The sequence below is a fragment of the Triturus cristatus genome, chromosome 1_1 (assembly GCF_964204655.1).
Source record: "Triturus cristatus chromosome 1_1, aTriCri1.1, whole genome shotgun sequence".
NCBI lineage: Eukaryota > Metazoa > Chordata > Amphibia > Caudata > Salamandridae > Triturus > Triturus cristatus.
This window is the reverse complement of record NC_140579.1, coordinates 575,574,365-575,589,645: the sequence shown is the minus strand read 5'-3', so window position 1 is coordinate 575,589,645 and position 15,281 is coordinate 575,574,365. Positions and strand designations below refer to the sequence as shown.

Here is a 15,281-nt window from a genome sequence, read left to right as displayed (position 1 = left end):
CGAACACCTTGCCCCACAAGTAGTTCTTCAGTTTCTCCACCGCCCAGACACAGGCAAGCGTCTCGCGCTCAATGGTGCTGTAGTGCTTCTCGGCATCCCTCAAAGAGCGGGATATGAAGGCGATGGTATTCTCCTTCTGCCCGTGGAACTGGCAGAAAAACGCCCCGATGCCCTTTGCACTTGCATCGACCGTGACCACATTCCGCAAGTCCTTGTTGTAAGGCTGCAGCACCGGAGCCTCTGCGATACCCCTCTTGACGGCCTCGAACGCCACGTCCTGCTCCGCTGCCCACGCGTACTTGACATTCTTCCTCAGCAAGGCCCTCAGTGGCTCCACCGTGGTCGCGTACCCCTGCAGGAACTTCGAATAGTACTCACTGAGCCCCAGGAAAGACCGCAGTGCGTCCTTATCGCCAGGGCACGGGGCTTCTCTGATCGCCTTCACCAGGTCTTCTTTGGGAGCAATCCCATCCGGGGACAAAACATGCCCCAAGTATTCGATCTTGGACTCCATAAATTTGCATTTGTCCTTGGAGACTGTCATCCCCTTCTCACGCAAAACCTCCAACACCTTGCCCAACACCACTAGGTGCTCCGCTTCATCCTTAGTGTGAATCAATATATCGTCCTGGAACGCTTCAACCCCCTCCATGTCACAGAACAACAGATCCATCAACTTTTGAAACACCCCCGAAGCGAGGCGAGTCCGAAAGGCAGCCGGACATACCTGTACGCCCCAAACGGAGTGACAAACGTGGTCAGCTTCTTAGAGCCTTCGGTGAGGCAGACCTGGTGGTACGCGGACTTCAGATCAATCAGGGTAAAGAGTCGGGACCCGGACGTCGATGCCAAAATGTCCTGAATGTTGGGCAGAGGGTGACAATTGACCAGGATGTTGTTATTGAGGGAACGCAGGTCCACGCATAGACGGATGTCTCCAGATCTTTTCTTCTTCGATACGACAATCGCGGACACCCATTCCGAAGCACCGGCACCTTCAATCACCCCTTCATTCTCCAACTTGTCCAGCACAGACTTGAGTTCCGCCCTGACAGATAGGGGTACAGTCCTGACCTTGTGCTTGATTGGCATAGCCCCCTCCTTCAGCTGTATGTCGTGCACGAAGCCTTTCACACATCCTACTTCATTTGCGAAGACAGCACTGAATTTTGCAAGGACTCCGGATAACCCACCCGGTTCATCGTCCGCCTGAATAGAATTGACCCAGTCAGCTCTGAGGACTATGGGATCCGCCGCCCCTGGGATTAGCATCACTCCCAACTTCGCCAGATCCTTCCATCCCACAAGACTTCTCCCTTTCTCGGCCACGTAAATCTTGGTATTGATGGCCCTCCCTTTGAAAGTGAGGGTATCGGGAAAGTACCCTTTCATCACTATATCCTGCTCCCCAAACGCTTTTGGGTTTACATCCGTCACACGCAATTGCACATCGTGCCACATCGCATCAAACGTAGTGTCGGAAATCAGGGTAATGGGGGAACCCGAATCAGCAGTGAACGGAAGCTCAACAGAGCCGATTATTACGGAGCCTATGGGCCCCTTCACTCGCCCATCCTCAGCATCAATAGAGAGCACTATATCCCCAAGCGCCTCGAGATCACCTTCGCTCACAGAACTCACTTTCACACTGCTAGCTGGCTTCCTGGTCTTGCATACAGCAGCAAAGTGGCCCACCCTCTTGCACTTAGTACATTTCCTGCCAAGCGCAGGGCAAGCCTTACTGTCCGCCAAGTGATCTAGCGCTCCGCACCTGAAGCAAGCGAGCGGCTTCCTACCCGCCCCCTTATCATTCGCCCCTCTGTCAGGAGGCTTCTGAACGGATTTTCTCCTGTCCTGCACATAAAACACATTGGCAGCGTGGCTAGTCTTGGCAAGTTCCTCTGCGGACACCAGTGATCTCTCGATGGCCTTCGCGATGGCCACCACCTCCTGAAGCGTAGGATCGCGGCATGTCAGTAATCATTCCTGCACTTTCTTGGAGTGGCAGTAGAACACCACCTGGTCTCTGATGTAAGTGTCCGTCATGCCCGCAAATTCACAGTCTTGGGCCAGAACGCGCAAGCAGGCAATATATTCCTCGATAGACTCCCCCTCTTCCTGCTTCCTAAGCGCGAACTTGTGGCGACCCACCATGATGTTAGTCTCTTCAGCATACTGCAGCTCCAACCTCCTCACCGCCTCCTGGTACGCGTTGAGCTGAGTGGTAACACCAGGCGGATTCACGAACACAGGCAAACTGTCGAAGACCTCCTGCCCAGCCTTCCCCAGCAGTCCGAACAGCAGCGCCTTCTTCCGCTCTGCCGAGTACCCCGTGCCATCAATGGAAACAATATAGTTCTCGAAAGCTCTCAACCAGCTCTTCCACTTCATGCATGGCTTGCCGGGGACCTCCAAGAAGAGAGGCGGGACACAGATGTTGCCTCCGTGCGCCATTTTGAGCACGCCCGGCACACGTGGTGCGGACGGCAGGCGCCCCCACACAGTGGCAGGACCCCAAGCCTTGGCAGAACGTGAGCGCGAGGAATGGGGACCAAGCAAGGCGCAGACACCGCCAGGCGAGACCCCACAGCAACAGAAAGTACCTGGCACTCAGGGCCGGAGACAGCAGCAACAGGCAGAAGAAGCAAGAGGCAAGGAGGCAGGCGAGGCAGGCAGCAAAGCAGGAACTAGAAGCAGCAGGGAAGGACTTCAGCAGCAGACGCCCACGTGGGAGGACTCCGCTTCAATCGACAAGGACAGCAGGGCATGGAGAGACACTCGTGGGCCCAGCTTCCAGAACCCTCGTCGCCATTTGTTATACCAGGAATAACAGGGAGGACGCTGGGTGGTGGTAGTAACAGCGTGTAGGTTTATTAGATAAAATTACAACATATATGTCTTATTCAAGGGCCCACGAGGAGCGGCGATGTATGCTCGCCGCCGGCGCTCTCCTTCGAGTGTCTCCGCCCCCTTCCGCGTCACGGAGCCGCACGTCCCGATTGGACGGGGCGTCACGTGACACAGAGGGAACGAGACACTCGTCTCTATGACCACGAAACACTAGAACGTACAACAGGCCCCCGCTGCAAATTAAATCTGTTGTCTACGTAACATTTCTTCTATAGGTCTTGTCATTTATGAAAATGTTTTATTTATTTGAATCGAAGCCCAGCGGCTGTGATTGGTGACGAGTGACGACCTATTGTGCATAAACAGCACCGAGCAGGCTGAGGGCTCTCAGCACTCATTACTGGCAGGCATGCAGGAGGAAACGGGACAGCGGCAGGTGGTGCCGGGGGTTGTGGGGGTTGTGGGGAGGGGGGGTAATTTTCCTTATCCCATCTGAGCAGGAAACCGCTCAAGGAATGGCAGGTGATAGATCACTAGGTGTGTGACTGTGAAAGTCCAATCACATTAGGCATCGTGGAAAACACAGGAAGCAGTAGGATTAAGGGGCAGCGGACTATCTTTTAAGTTGACCTTGCAGTTGGGAGTAATATAATGATGTTCGAATGACTCGAAGATGGAAGGGGACTCAAAGGCCTGAATCAGATTGTAAATATAACAGGAACACGACCCACCGATATGTTATAATTTTGAACGTAAACTGTTTGTATAATCATTATCAAAACATGCTTGTTAAAATATGTGCATTTTCACATTTGAATAACTTTAGGATGCGCATGAATGTAAATTATTGGTTATACAGAAGTATTCAATTGAGGGTTATAAATTGGGAGGCAAAATGAATTTGAGCGCTTCATAAATGCATGGCATTGTGGGCATTGTATTAACCGTAGTAAAGGAGTTGGATTTGGGGGAAAAGACGGGTTTGTCTTCCATTAGCAGGACATAGGATGATCATTAATGGTGAGTAAGGGGTGACAGATTCATCACATTAGGCATCGCGGGTAACAGTATCTGTAGTGAAACAGTAGGATTGATGGTTAGTTGGTTACAATCGAAGTCCGTTCCTTCACCATAATGACACGTGATTTCAACCTGGTGGAGTAGGAGGGTTGATTAATGGCGGTAAAAGTCTGATTCAGTTAGATGTAGTGGTTACTGATAACTCAAGGGTGTGTGAGGACATGTTATTGAGTTTTTAAGTTGGTTTAACTGAACTGTGCTGCTGGAACGATAGGGGACCGAGTTATGATGAGACAAGCAGTGGCGGCTGGTGAGATTTTAAAGTGGTGGGGCTGAAAATTTTTGGTGTCGAATGGCGCGCGAGCGAGCGCAGCGAGCGAGCCCGAACCACCTACGGAGGGTTCGGGGGGGTTCCCCCCCCGAGAAAATTTTGAAAAATTAGCAGCCAAATGGTGGATTTTCAAGACTTTCGGAAGCCATTGTGCTTAACAGAAACAGGCCACTGCCTCCCCTAAAACTATCATCAGTTCCAAGGCCTCATGAATAAACCATTCTAAATTGCAATAAACCACAATTAATTTTAACAATGTTGCATAAATAGGTTGGATCTGCCTACTGACCAAGTGGCTACTTGAGATAAAATTGCATTCAAGGTAGCCCATCAGAGTAAAATGCCTTCTTTTTCCATATAGAATTGAATCTCATATTGGTTAGTGTTCATTTTTTGGAACTCAATAGCATGCATAAAGGCACCATGTATAAACAAAAAACACATAAGCATATAGTCTTATCCATTGGGGGGGGGGGAGAACAAGCACATGGTAATAGTAATTAAGTTTACCCCTTAGTGAGGCCGTGACAATCTGGTGAAGTACTCTGGTCCCATATACACACACCATTGTATTAATATGTGCTTCCGTCCCACTGTTCCACCATTAACAACACACCATCAGATCAATGAGACGGCAATATGTATATGTGAATAAACCAGAAACGGACTCTGCACTTAACTGTAAGTATAGATTGCTTTCACATGGGGGGCTTCATATCACCTTCTGACGGTTCTAAGCACTAGTAATCCTTTAAAAGGGGTTTCACGCTTAAATAGTATACCATTAAATAGGGTAAAAGTAATTAACAATGGTTTCACTTCCCACATAGGATCAGAACACAGACAACATCCTTCCAACCACACCACAAGTGCTTCTGTGCCCCCACACAGGGGTAGTAATCGCTATATAAAGGCTGCAATACAATACAATACAAAAACAATTGTTAATTACAATTGCTCAATTTAAAGCTATACAATTTAACCTTGAAAACCCAGTCAAAGGGTTTCTATTCAAACTGATTCTGGTTGTCACCTTTCGCCTCGATTTCTTTTTTTCAAGCCTCTTGAATTTCTTGCAATTTCCCATTATCAAATCTCAAATGTCACCAAAATGCTTCACTCCTTACCAAAAAAAAAGGAACAAAAAAACCTCAAGCGCCATTAAAGCTAGACATGTTTCTGTGTAAGCTACGGTACATTACGCTCAACCGCGCACATAAAACTATAATTATGGACCAGGGAGCAGTGAGGGGAGGGATGGGTCCGGGCAGCCGATAGGGAGTAATGCTGCGAAAACATTCGAGTATTTGTAAGGCTAAATACCTGTGGGATTGAGTGAGCTACGGTTCAGATGACTGCCCAGGCCACTACACTGACCACTTGAAATACTGACCCCTTGAATTAAGGTGCTCTTTCACACAGACTCCTTTCTCAGACCTAAAATACATATTTGCCATCACTGCAAGTCAGTGAATTTAATATGAAAGTCTTCAAAAGACACACATGAAGTAACCACCTTTTCAGACACACCGGGCGCAGTTGAAAAGCGACAGACTTGTTATAAATGTAAATTTGCTGCAGAAGAAACAGATCTTGCAGGCTTTGTGTTCGAGGATGAGATCAGTGGAATCAGACCAGCAGGAAGAGCAATAAGGTGCAGCTTATAGGTAAATGTACTCCAGAGCTAAGAAACAGCCTTCAGTGAGCAATAAACAGGTTATTGGCATGCGAGTGACGCATTTTTAGGAAGTACCTCCTATCCATCAAATCTATGATTATCCCTTCTGTGCTGATATGCATAGCTCAACTAATGCAAGCACCCTCACTTAACACTTGGTGTCTCTGGTAACATAGATGTGGTCTCACGGCTAGAATGTCGACTTTGGAGCTGGGAAACCAAGGTTCGAGTTCGGGCTCGACTCCACATCCTGTGATTCTGAGCAAATCACTTAATCTCCTAGTGCCTAACAAAATGAATGTGTCCTTGTGTAACGAAACAGTTGCTCATGTGAAGCGCTCTGATTGATGCACGATGTCTCGGGTCTAGTTCACGCTACATAAAACTAAAAAAAAATATATATATACTTTCTCCCAGTTTGAACGTTATACTACGGAATGAGCGGGATTAAAATCCCCTCAGGCTCCGTGAGGCCATAACTTTGAACTGTCAGAGCTTCGGGCTTCTACCGTCCATTAAAAGCCCGGAGTACTTTATTGCTTTCAATGGGAGCTACCAATATTCCAATGTTCTTATACTCGTAAAATCCCACTCTCCAAACACGACCACACTGCTCCCAGAATCGCTGCTGCAGTTAAAATCCTGGGGCAATAATGAAGCACTCAAACCATGATTCTAGCATCTGATGGTGCGGGATAATTTATTTTCAGGAATGCCAGGGATGTTGGATAATCATTGTCATTTCATGGAACCTTTGACTGGCTTGCAAAATGATGGAAAGTGCAATTGGTGCGTGAAACAGACATCTATATGAGTTTGTTATCCCAAGGATTTATTCATGAAACTGGGTTTAAATTCCAGGGAACATTTATGTAAATACCAGCCTTTTGTCTGTGCAGCGCCTTTGCCCATGCAAAAAAAAAAAAAACTGTTTGAAGTTGTAAATTAAAACCATCAGGTCTGTGTAACTTGTAGACTTTTGTTTTCAGTTGGAATGTCCCAAATCATTTACCCCCAATTCCTGATCCGTTTTGCCTGCGTTTTCTCAGAAAGATGTTGCCAATTGCATTGTGGGCCGAGCAATAAACTAATTATCATGTACCAATCCTTTTGTAATGCCACTAATCCGATTAGTGGTAACAATGAAAGAAAACCAATTGTGCAGCGTGGAAAAAATGCCTTGGTTAAAGTGGAATGATCTGGGAGTGGCGTCCAGCCGTTCCAAGGCCCCTCGCCCAGAGGAGCTGGTGAATAGGGCCCCAGTGGAGGCTGTGGGGACAAGGGTTAGCTTCCTGACGACAGCCCTTCGTTCCCTTTCATTCCACCCCGCACTTCCACCCGGGCCTAAGCGAGCCCTAAACACTTAACTCACAGCCAAGCCCGACGAACCTTGACCCCATTTAACGGCTGAAATTCTGCCTTGCAGGGTCTGTAACGAGCATTTTAATGAAGCGGGTGACAATATTACAACGTGTCAAACGAGCCAAACCAAGTGCAGGAAATGAACCAATGTTCGCGCGGGCAGCCCTCTAAAACACCCGGGAGTCCAATGTTTGGTCGTGAAAGGGCCTTCAGGAGTTTGTTAAGACACTTTCTCACCCGCTCCGCGTCCGCGAAAGACACCAGGACAGCTGCCCCCCGAGGTCCATCGCTGAGGGGCGTGCAATAATGTCTCTTGCTTTGTTCCCACTGGAGATGGAGCCAGACAGCATTGAAAAAATGGCAATCCGCGTTGGAGAGCATGACATTTATCTGACTTCCTTAAAAGACTAGTTCTGGAAAAACAAATATTTACCCTTTTCATGGCTGGGGATGCCTTTGAAAAGCATCTTTTCTCTTGCTCCTCACCTGGTGTGAACTGTTTGAGTTCACAAGTCCTTCCTCCTACTACTGCCCTACTCCGGACAGCAACAGGACACACTGCCTCGCCTCCTCGACCTTGGTTCTCCGCTCTGCAGTCCATCCATCTGGAGTGGAGAGTAAAATGGCTGATACTCCAACTGCCGACTCACGGACGCGGGAAGCAGTCAGATCGACGTCATCGAGCCTGCGCAGACGGTCAGGGGTGGGGTGACACCTTGACAAGCTCTCCTCCACTCTCTGATTGACGTGGAGAGTTAGCGATCCCGGGCTTGTATTTAAAACGCCCGGGGCTAACTTAACTTCCACGTCATCAGGGGGTGGAGACTGGGCCTTCCAGCTAGGTCTTTGCCGAGCTGATGACATCACAGCCTTCAGGGCTGTGATGTTGTCGGCCCGGCAAACACATAGCAGGCTTCTTTGGGTCCGGGAGCAAATCAGTCACGTGACGTGACAGCAGAGCTGCGCCAGTATTGGTGAGACTGCAGACTCTGCAGTGAGACAGTGCCCCGTGTTCTACTTTGGGATTTTTTTTTTATAAAATAAAATGTGATCTAAGCAGTCCCTGTGTTCTACTTTGGGGATTTAAAAAAAAAAAAATATGATCTGAAAAATGTACCTGGGGCGGAGCCCCGACGCCCTCAAAGAGAAACCGCCACTGGAGACAAGTTAACCCCTTGTGTGCCCTTGACGGAACCACGCCGTCATGAGCCACGGGCACCGTGTGCTCATGACGGCGTGGTTCCGTCATGGAGCGGCCGCTCCTCCCACGCGGCTCGAATTCCCCGCCTGTGCGGGCGAATTAGAGAGTGGGCGGAGTCGTGACGGAACCACGCCGTCATGAGCACAGCTCGCCCGTGACTCATGACGGCGCGGTCCCGTCATGAGCACCGCGCCACCGTGCTGCCCCCAAACCCCCCCAGCGCTGCGGCGGAATTCGCGCCGCAGCGAAGGGGTTAAAATTTGAAATACACAGGTCATGGTAAACACACTGCGAATGGGTGTAAAAATGGGTACTAAGCAGTAGTCATGTAGGTTAATACGATGCTACCACCAGTACCATGTGTGTATTTTTAGTACTATGTGCTCCAAAAAATCTGAGTTGAATGTCACAAAGAAAGTCACCTCCTCTGACTTCAGAGACATAAAATGCTGGTAACACTCTCAGATAGGTATTCCAACTTCCAGTGCATGGAGAAAACCTCATCTAAGATGTGCTCAACACACATAGACATGTAATGTGCAGTGAACATGAATGTGTGTGTGTGTGTGTGTATGTATATATATATATATACACATATATATATATATACTAAAACTTTGTAAACAAGCAAATACATAAAAACAAGAAAAAATAACAAGTAACACAACACTTTCGTGTTACCGTTATTGCATAAGTCTCTGTCCTGGTCAGAGGGTTGCATGCTCTCCCTTCTTTACCTAAAGTACTGATCATTATTTCAATGAGGTGCTACTGGTCCACTAGTAATAGTAAAGGAAGGGTTGGACACAGCAACAAGTGTGAGTACCAGCAAACTCTAAAAACAAGACCAGGTCGTGCAGGTCAGCAGCTCACACATCTCCTTCTAAACCGCTTTTTGAAATTTAAAAAAAAATTATGTATATCTGAAGCACAACCCTAACCTACAGAGTTGAAGTGGGCACTTTAGAAACACCTTTCAGATTGTTACACTGCTAATCAAAATCCATAAGTCGCTGCCTTCCTCAGCAACAAAACGAGTACAGACCACGATGTGGATTGAAAATGCTGTGCTTTTATTGCCAAATTAGTGCACTTCTAAAATAAAAATAGCGGGTGCTCAGCCTGACGGGTTTCAACTGCGTTGCAGCGGTCTTGATCACATGACGTGCTGGACCAGTAAGACTCATTAAATAGTGCGGTAACCAATAGGATTGCCAATAAGAACATACCTGACCAGCAATAGACATTAAAGAGATACTATAACGCATTGAATTATCATATACAATATATAAGTATACAGTCATCTCCATTTATTAGCAAGGAATACTCTAAAATAGCATATCTTCTTTGCCATAACTACCCTCATTGAATGTTACCATAAAATATCGTTGTCACTGATACCGTGCGGTACTTTCTGAGTGATCACATATATCCTGGTGCAATGGTAGTCAATTACAATGCCTGAAATTTCTAATAAGAAAAATATACAGTTTGCTGGCAGGTAAAACCTTACACCTATTAAAATGCCAGTGCTAAAAATAGTGCTTAATTGTGCAACCTATATCCATTATAAATATACAATAGTGTCTTAACAATGGCCTGAAACCATGCCCATTTCATACCGCGATAAAGTGCAAGTGCACTTAGAACAATTGAATTAAACACTTTAGAAATTGATTTCATGTTGTACATGGGGTCCATATATTCCACATAAAGTGCAAGTGCACTATTGCACTCAGAGCAAATGCAAAAACCAACAAAGAAGTCCTCATTAGATTATACATTGTCACTTTGGAACAGTACTTGCGATTCAGCAGGTGAAACCAGTTCTGTACCTCTCCTTAAAACCTAGTAAAAAACGGTTAAAAGCAGTATAGTTTATAAAGTTCTTGGTCTGAAAAAGCACACACTGAGAATTTAAAATGTAGCACCATGGTTGGGGCCGGGGGTTGGCTTTAATAATAAGAATTGATTTGCACCCAAGTTAAACCTTTGTGCAGCATTAGGATAATGAAAGACCGGGGGGGATTCATAATGCTCTAATCTGTACCTTGCAGTTTGCATGCAGCTCTTTGATAGTTAATAGCTCACTTTTCTATATTAGGATTTAAACGTATAAACTGCAAGAAACAAAAGGGGCTCTCTGACAGAAGCAGTAATGCAGTGATCTATTTACATTGCATGCAATTTGTGATTTGCATGGTTCACCTGCTTTGCATCAGGCATTTTGACCTACTCCGCTACTTTATAATGAGTTAAAACTTCCACTAGACAAAACTCAGATCTCTCTGCAGCCGGTCCATCAATTTCCAGAGTTATCCAGCCAAAGTGAAGTGGAGAAGCCAGTATTGATCCCAAGTTTTCAGGAACCACATTGTTCAGCCACTAAATGTACATACTTCTCCAAGTCCACCTTAACACCTCCCAAGTTCCTGACCACAACCCTGCACGCATCAGTGCAGCCCTCTGTCACACCACAACCAAATATTTATGGCCCTTGGGAAAATATTTGCGAGTACCCCTGGTCTATTGTAATTGTGATTACATGCAAATGTGTGTGAATGAGACGCATATCTGTTAAAACGTTGACATGGCAAAAGGTAAAGAGAATGCAGGAGGGTGTCTGGATTGTGTGGGGAGGTTGGTGTAGTAAAGGTGATACAAGAAAATAGAAGTGTTAGAGAAGTAATTTATTTTCGGGTAGAAAGTCTTTATAATATTTTATGCTTGCCACTTGCTGCATCATCTTCAGGTGGGATCTTTTGATGCCTTGTGTGCTGCTCACTCCTCTTTGTGAATTTCCTGGTTCACCCAACTCAACCATTTGCACAGTCTGAATGCCAAGGAAAAGCTGCATCACAGAAGGTGTAACACATAATGCAGATTTGTAGACCAGTTTAGCGTAACTAATAATGAAGCACATGGGCACATGCCTATTTGCCTAAACTGGAATCCCAGGTAACTATTTGGTCGTGTTTCCTATTGGAGTATTTGGGCCAGTCCCATTCATTGTTTATAACTCTTAGAGCCTTTGCTAACCATCTTGTCTTCAATTGCAGGTTTGCAGTCTGTAAGGTATTTGGATTTGAATGGTCAGGCGTGAGTACCCACCAAGACAAGGTAATTCTGTTTATGTGCCACATTTAATTTGGGGGGTGCTGGGTAAATAGATTCACAATCTGCACCACATTTCTTTTGCAGGTTTGTGAGACAGTGCTACAAATACAGTTGTACAGGCAGACGTGCACGTGAGTACAGTCATAACAAACAGGTAATTGTTTGGTAAAGTGAAACTGTGGTGCATCTTGTAAATTTTAGTACAACAACATACCTTACCCATGTTTTCTTCTGTTGCAGGTTTCGCAGACAGTACCCCACACATTTCAATGGGCAGACGTGAGTACAAGCACAACAGGTAATTGTTTGGTAGAGTGAAACTGTGGTGCATCTTGTACATTGTAGTATACCAACATACCGTACCCATGTTTCCTTCTGTTGCAGGTTTCACAGACAGTACCCCACACATTTGAACGGGCAGACGTGAGTACAAGCACAACAGGTAATTGTTTGGTAGAGTGAAACTGTGGTGCATCTTGTACATTGTAGTATACCAACATACCGTACCCATGTTTCCTTCTGTTGCAGGTTTCACAGACAGTACCCCACACATTTGAACGGGCAGACGTGAGTACAAGCACAACAGGTACTTGTTTGGTAGAGTTAAACTGTGGTGCATCTTGTACATTGTAGTATAACATACCTTACCTATGTTTTCTTCTGTTGCAGGTTTCACAGACAGTACCTCACAGATTTGAACGGGCATACATGAGTACAAGCACAACAGGTAATTGTTTGGTGGAGTTCCCTTATGGTGCACATGGTATATTGCTGTATCACAAATGCACAATGTTCTGAAATAATCTTTACTTCTATTGTAGGCTCTACGGACAGTGCTACATTTAAGTTTGGAAGGGCAGGGCAGTGAACAGAAAAATCCAGGTAATTACACTCTACGTTTTGCCGGCAATGCCTCAGTACTATGTGACAGATTGCAATCATGAGCATAGGCATCATCTTTAGCCATGTTTCTTTACTTTGCAGGCTTTGTGGCGTAGCAGGCTAAACCCAGTCATCACAAATATGTTCAAGCGCAAAGCTGTACCTTCTGCAGAGTCCGATGCTTCACCACAAAGGAAGAAATGTTGCCTTGTATTCAAGGAAGAGTGGATGAAAGAAATGGTGGAGGCTGAGACACAAAAATCACGAAGCAAGGTTCGCGTGCAACTTGGGGAACTATTTCAATACAGTCCAGACGTGGGCTTGATTTGCAAAACATGTGCCGAAGCCGAGATTGTTGGGGACTTTTCTACAGGGAAGAAATGGAGCGATGGCTGGAAACTGGATTACCTGAAACGCCATCTAATTAGCAAAGTTCACGAGTCTTCCATGGTGATATTGAGAAACAGAAGTGCTGCTGCCAGGTTTGGTTTTGGAGTACGGGCAATGCTGACAGAAACTGCCACTGACAAAGCAAATAGAATGGAAGTAGTTGAACGACAAAGATCCCTGCCTGAGGAGATAAAGATTCTCATCAACAACGTTCTGCTGGCAGTCAAGATGAATACATCAATGTTATCTGTACAAGACATCCATGACCACCTAGCTTTGTATGTGAAGATACCAGACAGCTGGAGGAGCAAGAACTATGCCTTTGAGTTCCTTGAGGCCATCAATAGTGTGATACACTTTGAAGGTATGGCAGAACTTCGTAACGCTTTGTATCACACATTGATAATTGATGAGAGCACAGATATTTCTGTTCCAAAAATGCTCATCCTGTACTTCAAGTTCCGACCTGTAACCTCAACAGAGCACAAAACACTGTTTGGGGGCATAGTGAAGCTGACTAGTTGTAATGCCGAGGCTATCACTACTGCTGTGAAAGAATTTTACACTGCCAATGAACTGGACCTCATGAAAATGGTCATGTTCACATCCGATGGTGCGTCTGTGATGCTGGGTAAAAATAATGGTGTTGCTACTCGCCTTAAACAATTAATTCCCCATCTAGTTGAGCAGCATTTTGTTGCTCATCGAGAAGATTTGGGAGTTGATGATGCCTGGAAGAGGGTTCCAATGATTAAAGAGATGGAGACATTATTGAGGACTGTCTACACTGTGTTCTCCAGATCTCCTGCAAGAAAGTCCAAGCTGGATGAAATGGCATCGGTCACTGATTGTGAAGTGGTTTCTTTTCGACCATTTAATGAAGTCCGGTGGCTTTCAAGGCATTTTGCAGTTGGTGCACTAATTCGGAATTACGAGGTTGTTCTTAAGTACTTTGAGCATGAAAAAGTTGAGGAGAATGATCCAGTTGCTAAATACTGTTACAAAAAGCTATCTGACTCAAACTACCATATTCCCCTTGCATTACTTAATGACATTCTGAGTGAATTTGCATCTTTGTGCAAACTGTTCCAAAAAAGTTCTTTGACTACTGTAGAAGCTGTACAGTATGCAAGACCAAAGATTGGCCAAATTAAGGAACAGTATTTGGGGGACACTGTCTTTTGGAACAGCAATGTAAGAGATCTGATGGTGTTGTACAAGGAAAGGCAAGAGTTTGACAGTGGGCCTATTTTGTCTTTTGTTTCCCTTCTTTGTGAGCACATGCAAAAAAGGTTCCCTGAAGATGAGCTGAAAGAATGGCCAAGTTTTGAAATCCAGGCAATAGCAACACAATCCCATTTTGATTTTGGGACTGAGAATATACAAAGACTTGTTGAAAAGTATAACAAGCCTTTGCAATGCAATAGGTCTCGCATTTGGAAGAGTTAGAGCTATTGTCATTGTAAATGATAATGTATTTTATCTATGTATGTGTTCGCCTTTGGAACCTTATAAGTGTTTAGATATGCAGCACATTATCCATAACTTCTACACACATCCACAGATGCGGAGGTGCACTGTAGAGGGAGTGTTCCTTCACATACTGGAGCACACGGTGCCTGCTCAGTGTACAAAGATGTCTATTTAAAGAGGCTGCAATGGCACCAATCCACCGATAGATGTCCCTTCTGAAATCTCCCTAAAAGGCGTGCTGCAGCAAACAGGGTTTTGTATGTTAAAAAGAGGCTGCAATGGCACCAATCCACCGATAGATGTCCCTTCTGAAAGCTCCCTAAAAGGCGTGCTGCAGCAAACAGGGTTGTGTATGTTAATGTGAAGGTGGTGACACCAGGATGCGGGTCACTGCCACTTAAGCTCTTATGTACCTGAGTGCTTTTGACATGCTGCTTACACCTTAACGAAGAACCAGTCAAGTGTATACAAAACATACAGAATTGGGTCCCTCCTTTGCCCGGACACTGATGTGCCTCCGGGCTGCTGAGTGTCTCAACACAAACAAATGAGTTCTGACCTGCGACCTGTCTAGTTATCCTGGTGAGTGCTTTGACTGCAGTGTTATCCTTTTTCTTCAGGGTGCGGGGGCTTAAGGAGGGGGTTCTATTAATCTTCACGTGTTTTTTCTGCGGATAGAGAAATGCTAGTGCAGTCTCAATAAAAGCATAGCAGCGCTGCAGAGAAGCGATTGGACTCACCCATTAAAAGTAAAACAGAAATATAGAACAGTGCTGCAACTGTCCCATTAAATGCTATGCCAGGAAGCACTGGTTAATTAGGAGCACTGGCACATGGTGAGAACTGGTATTGCTGTCCTGACCTGCTGAAAGTATTGAGACCTTCTTTACCAAGCGCAGATATCTGTACACCAGTCCGGTGTTGTGGCATATGTATGCATAGTAGTCCTGCCCACTTCAGGCGAGTGCAAAGCACTC

At 45.7% G+C, this 15,281-nt stretch overlaps 2 protein-coding genes across 3 annotated transcripts in view; both read left to right on the top strand.

Annotated features, from left to right (window-relative positions):
- The window catches only part of LGR6 (leucine rich repeat containing G protein-coupled receptor 6), a 1,163,733-nt gene that overhangs the window by 270,099 nt on the left and 878,353 nt on the right, over positions 1 to 15,281 (top strand). The gene's annotated exons all lie outside the window — the stretch shown is intronic.
- Positions 12,583 to 15,281, top strand: part of LOC146870661 (zinc finger protein 862-like) — a 29,517-nt gene continuing 26,818 nt past the window's right edge. The window contains exon 1 of the mRNA XM_085599711.1: positions 12,583 to 14,231. Coding sequence (XP_085455837.1) covers positions 12,583 to 14,231 — 1,649 coding nt within the window. The remainder of the gene's footprint in view (positions 14,232 to 15,281) is intronic.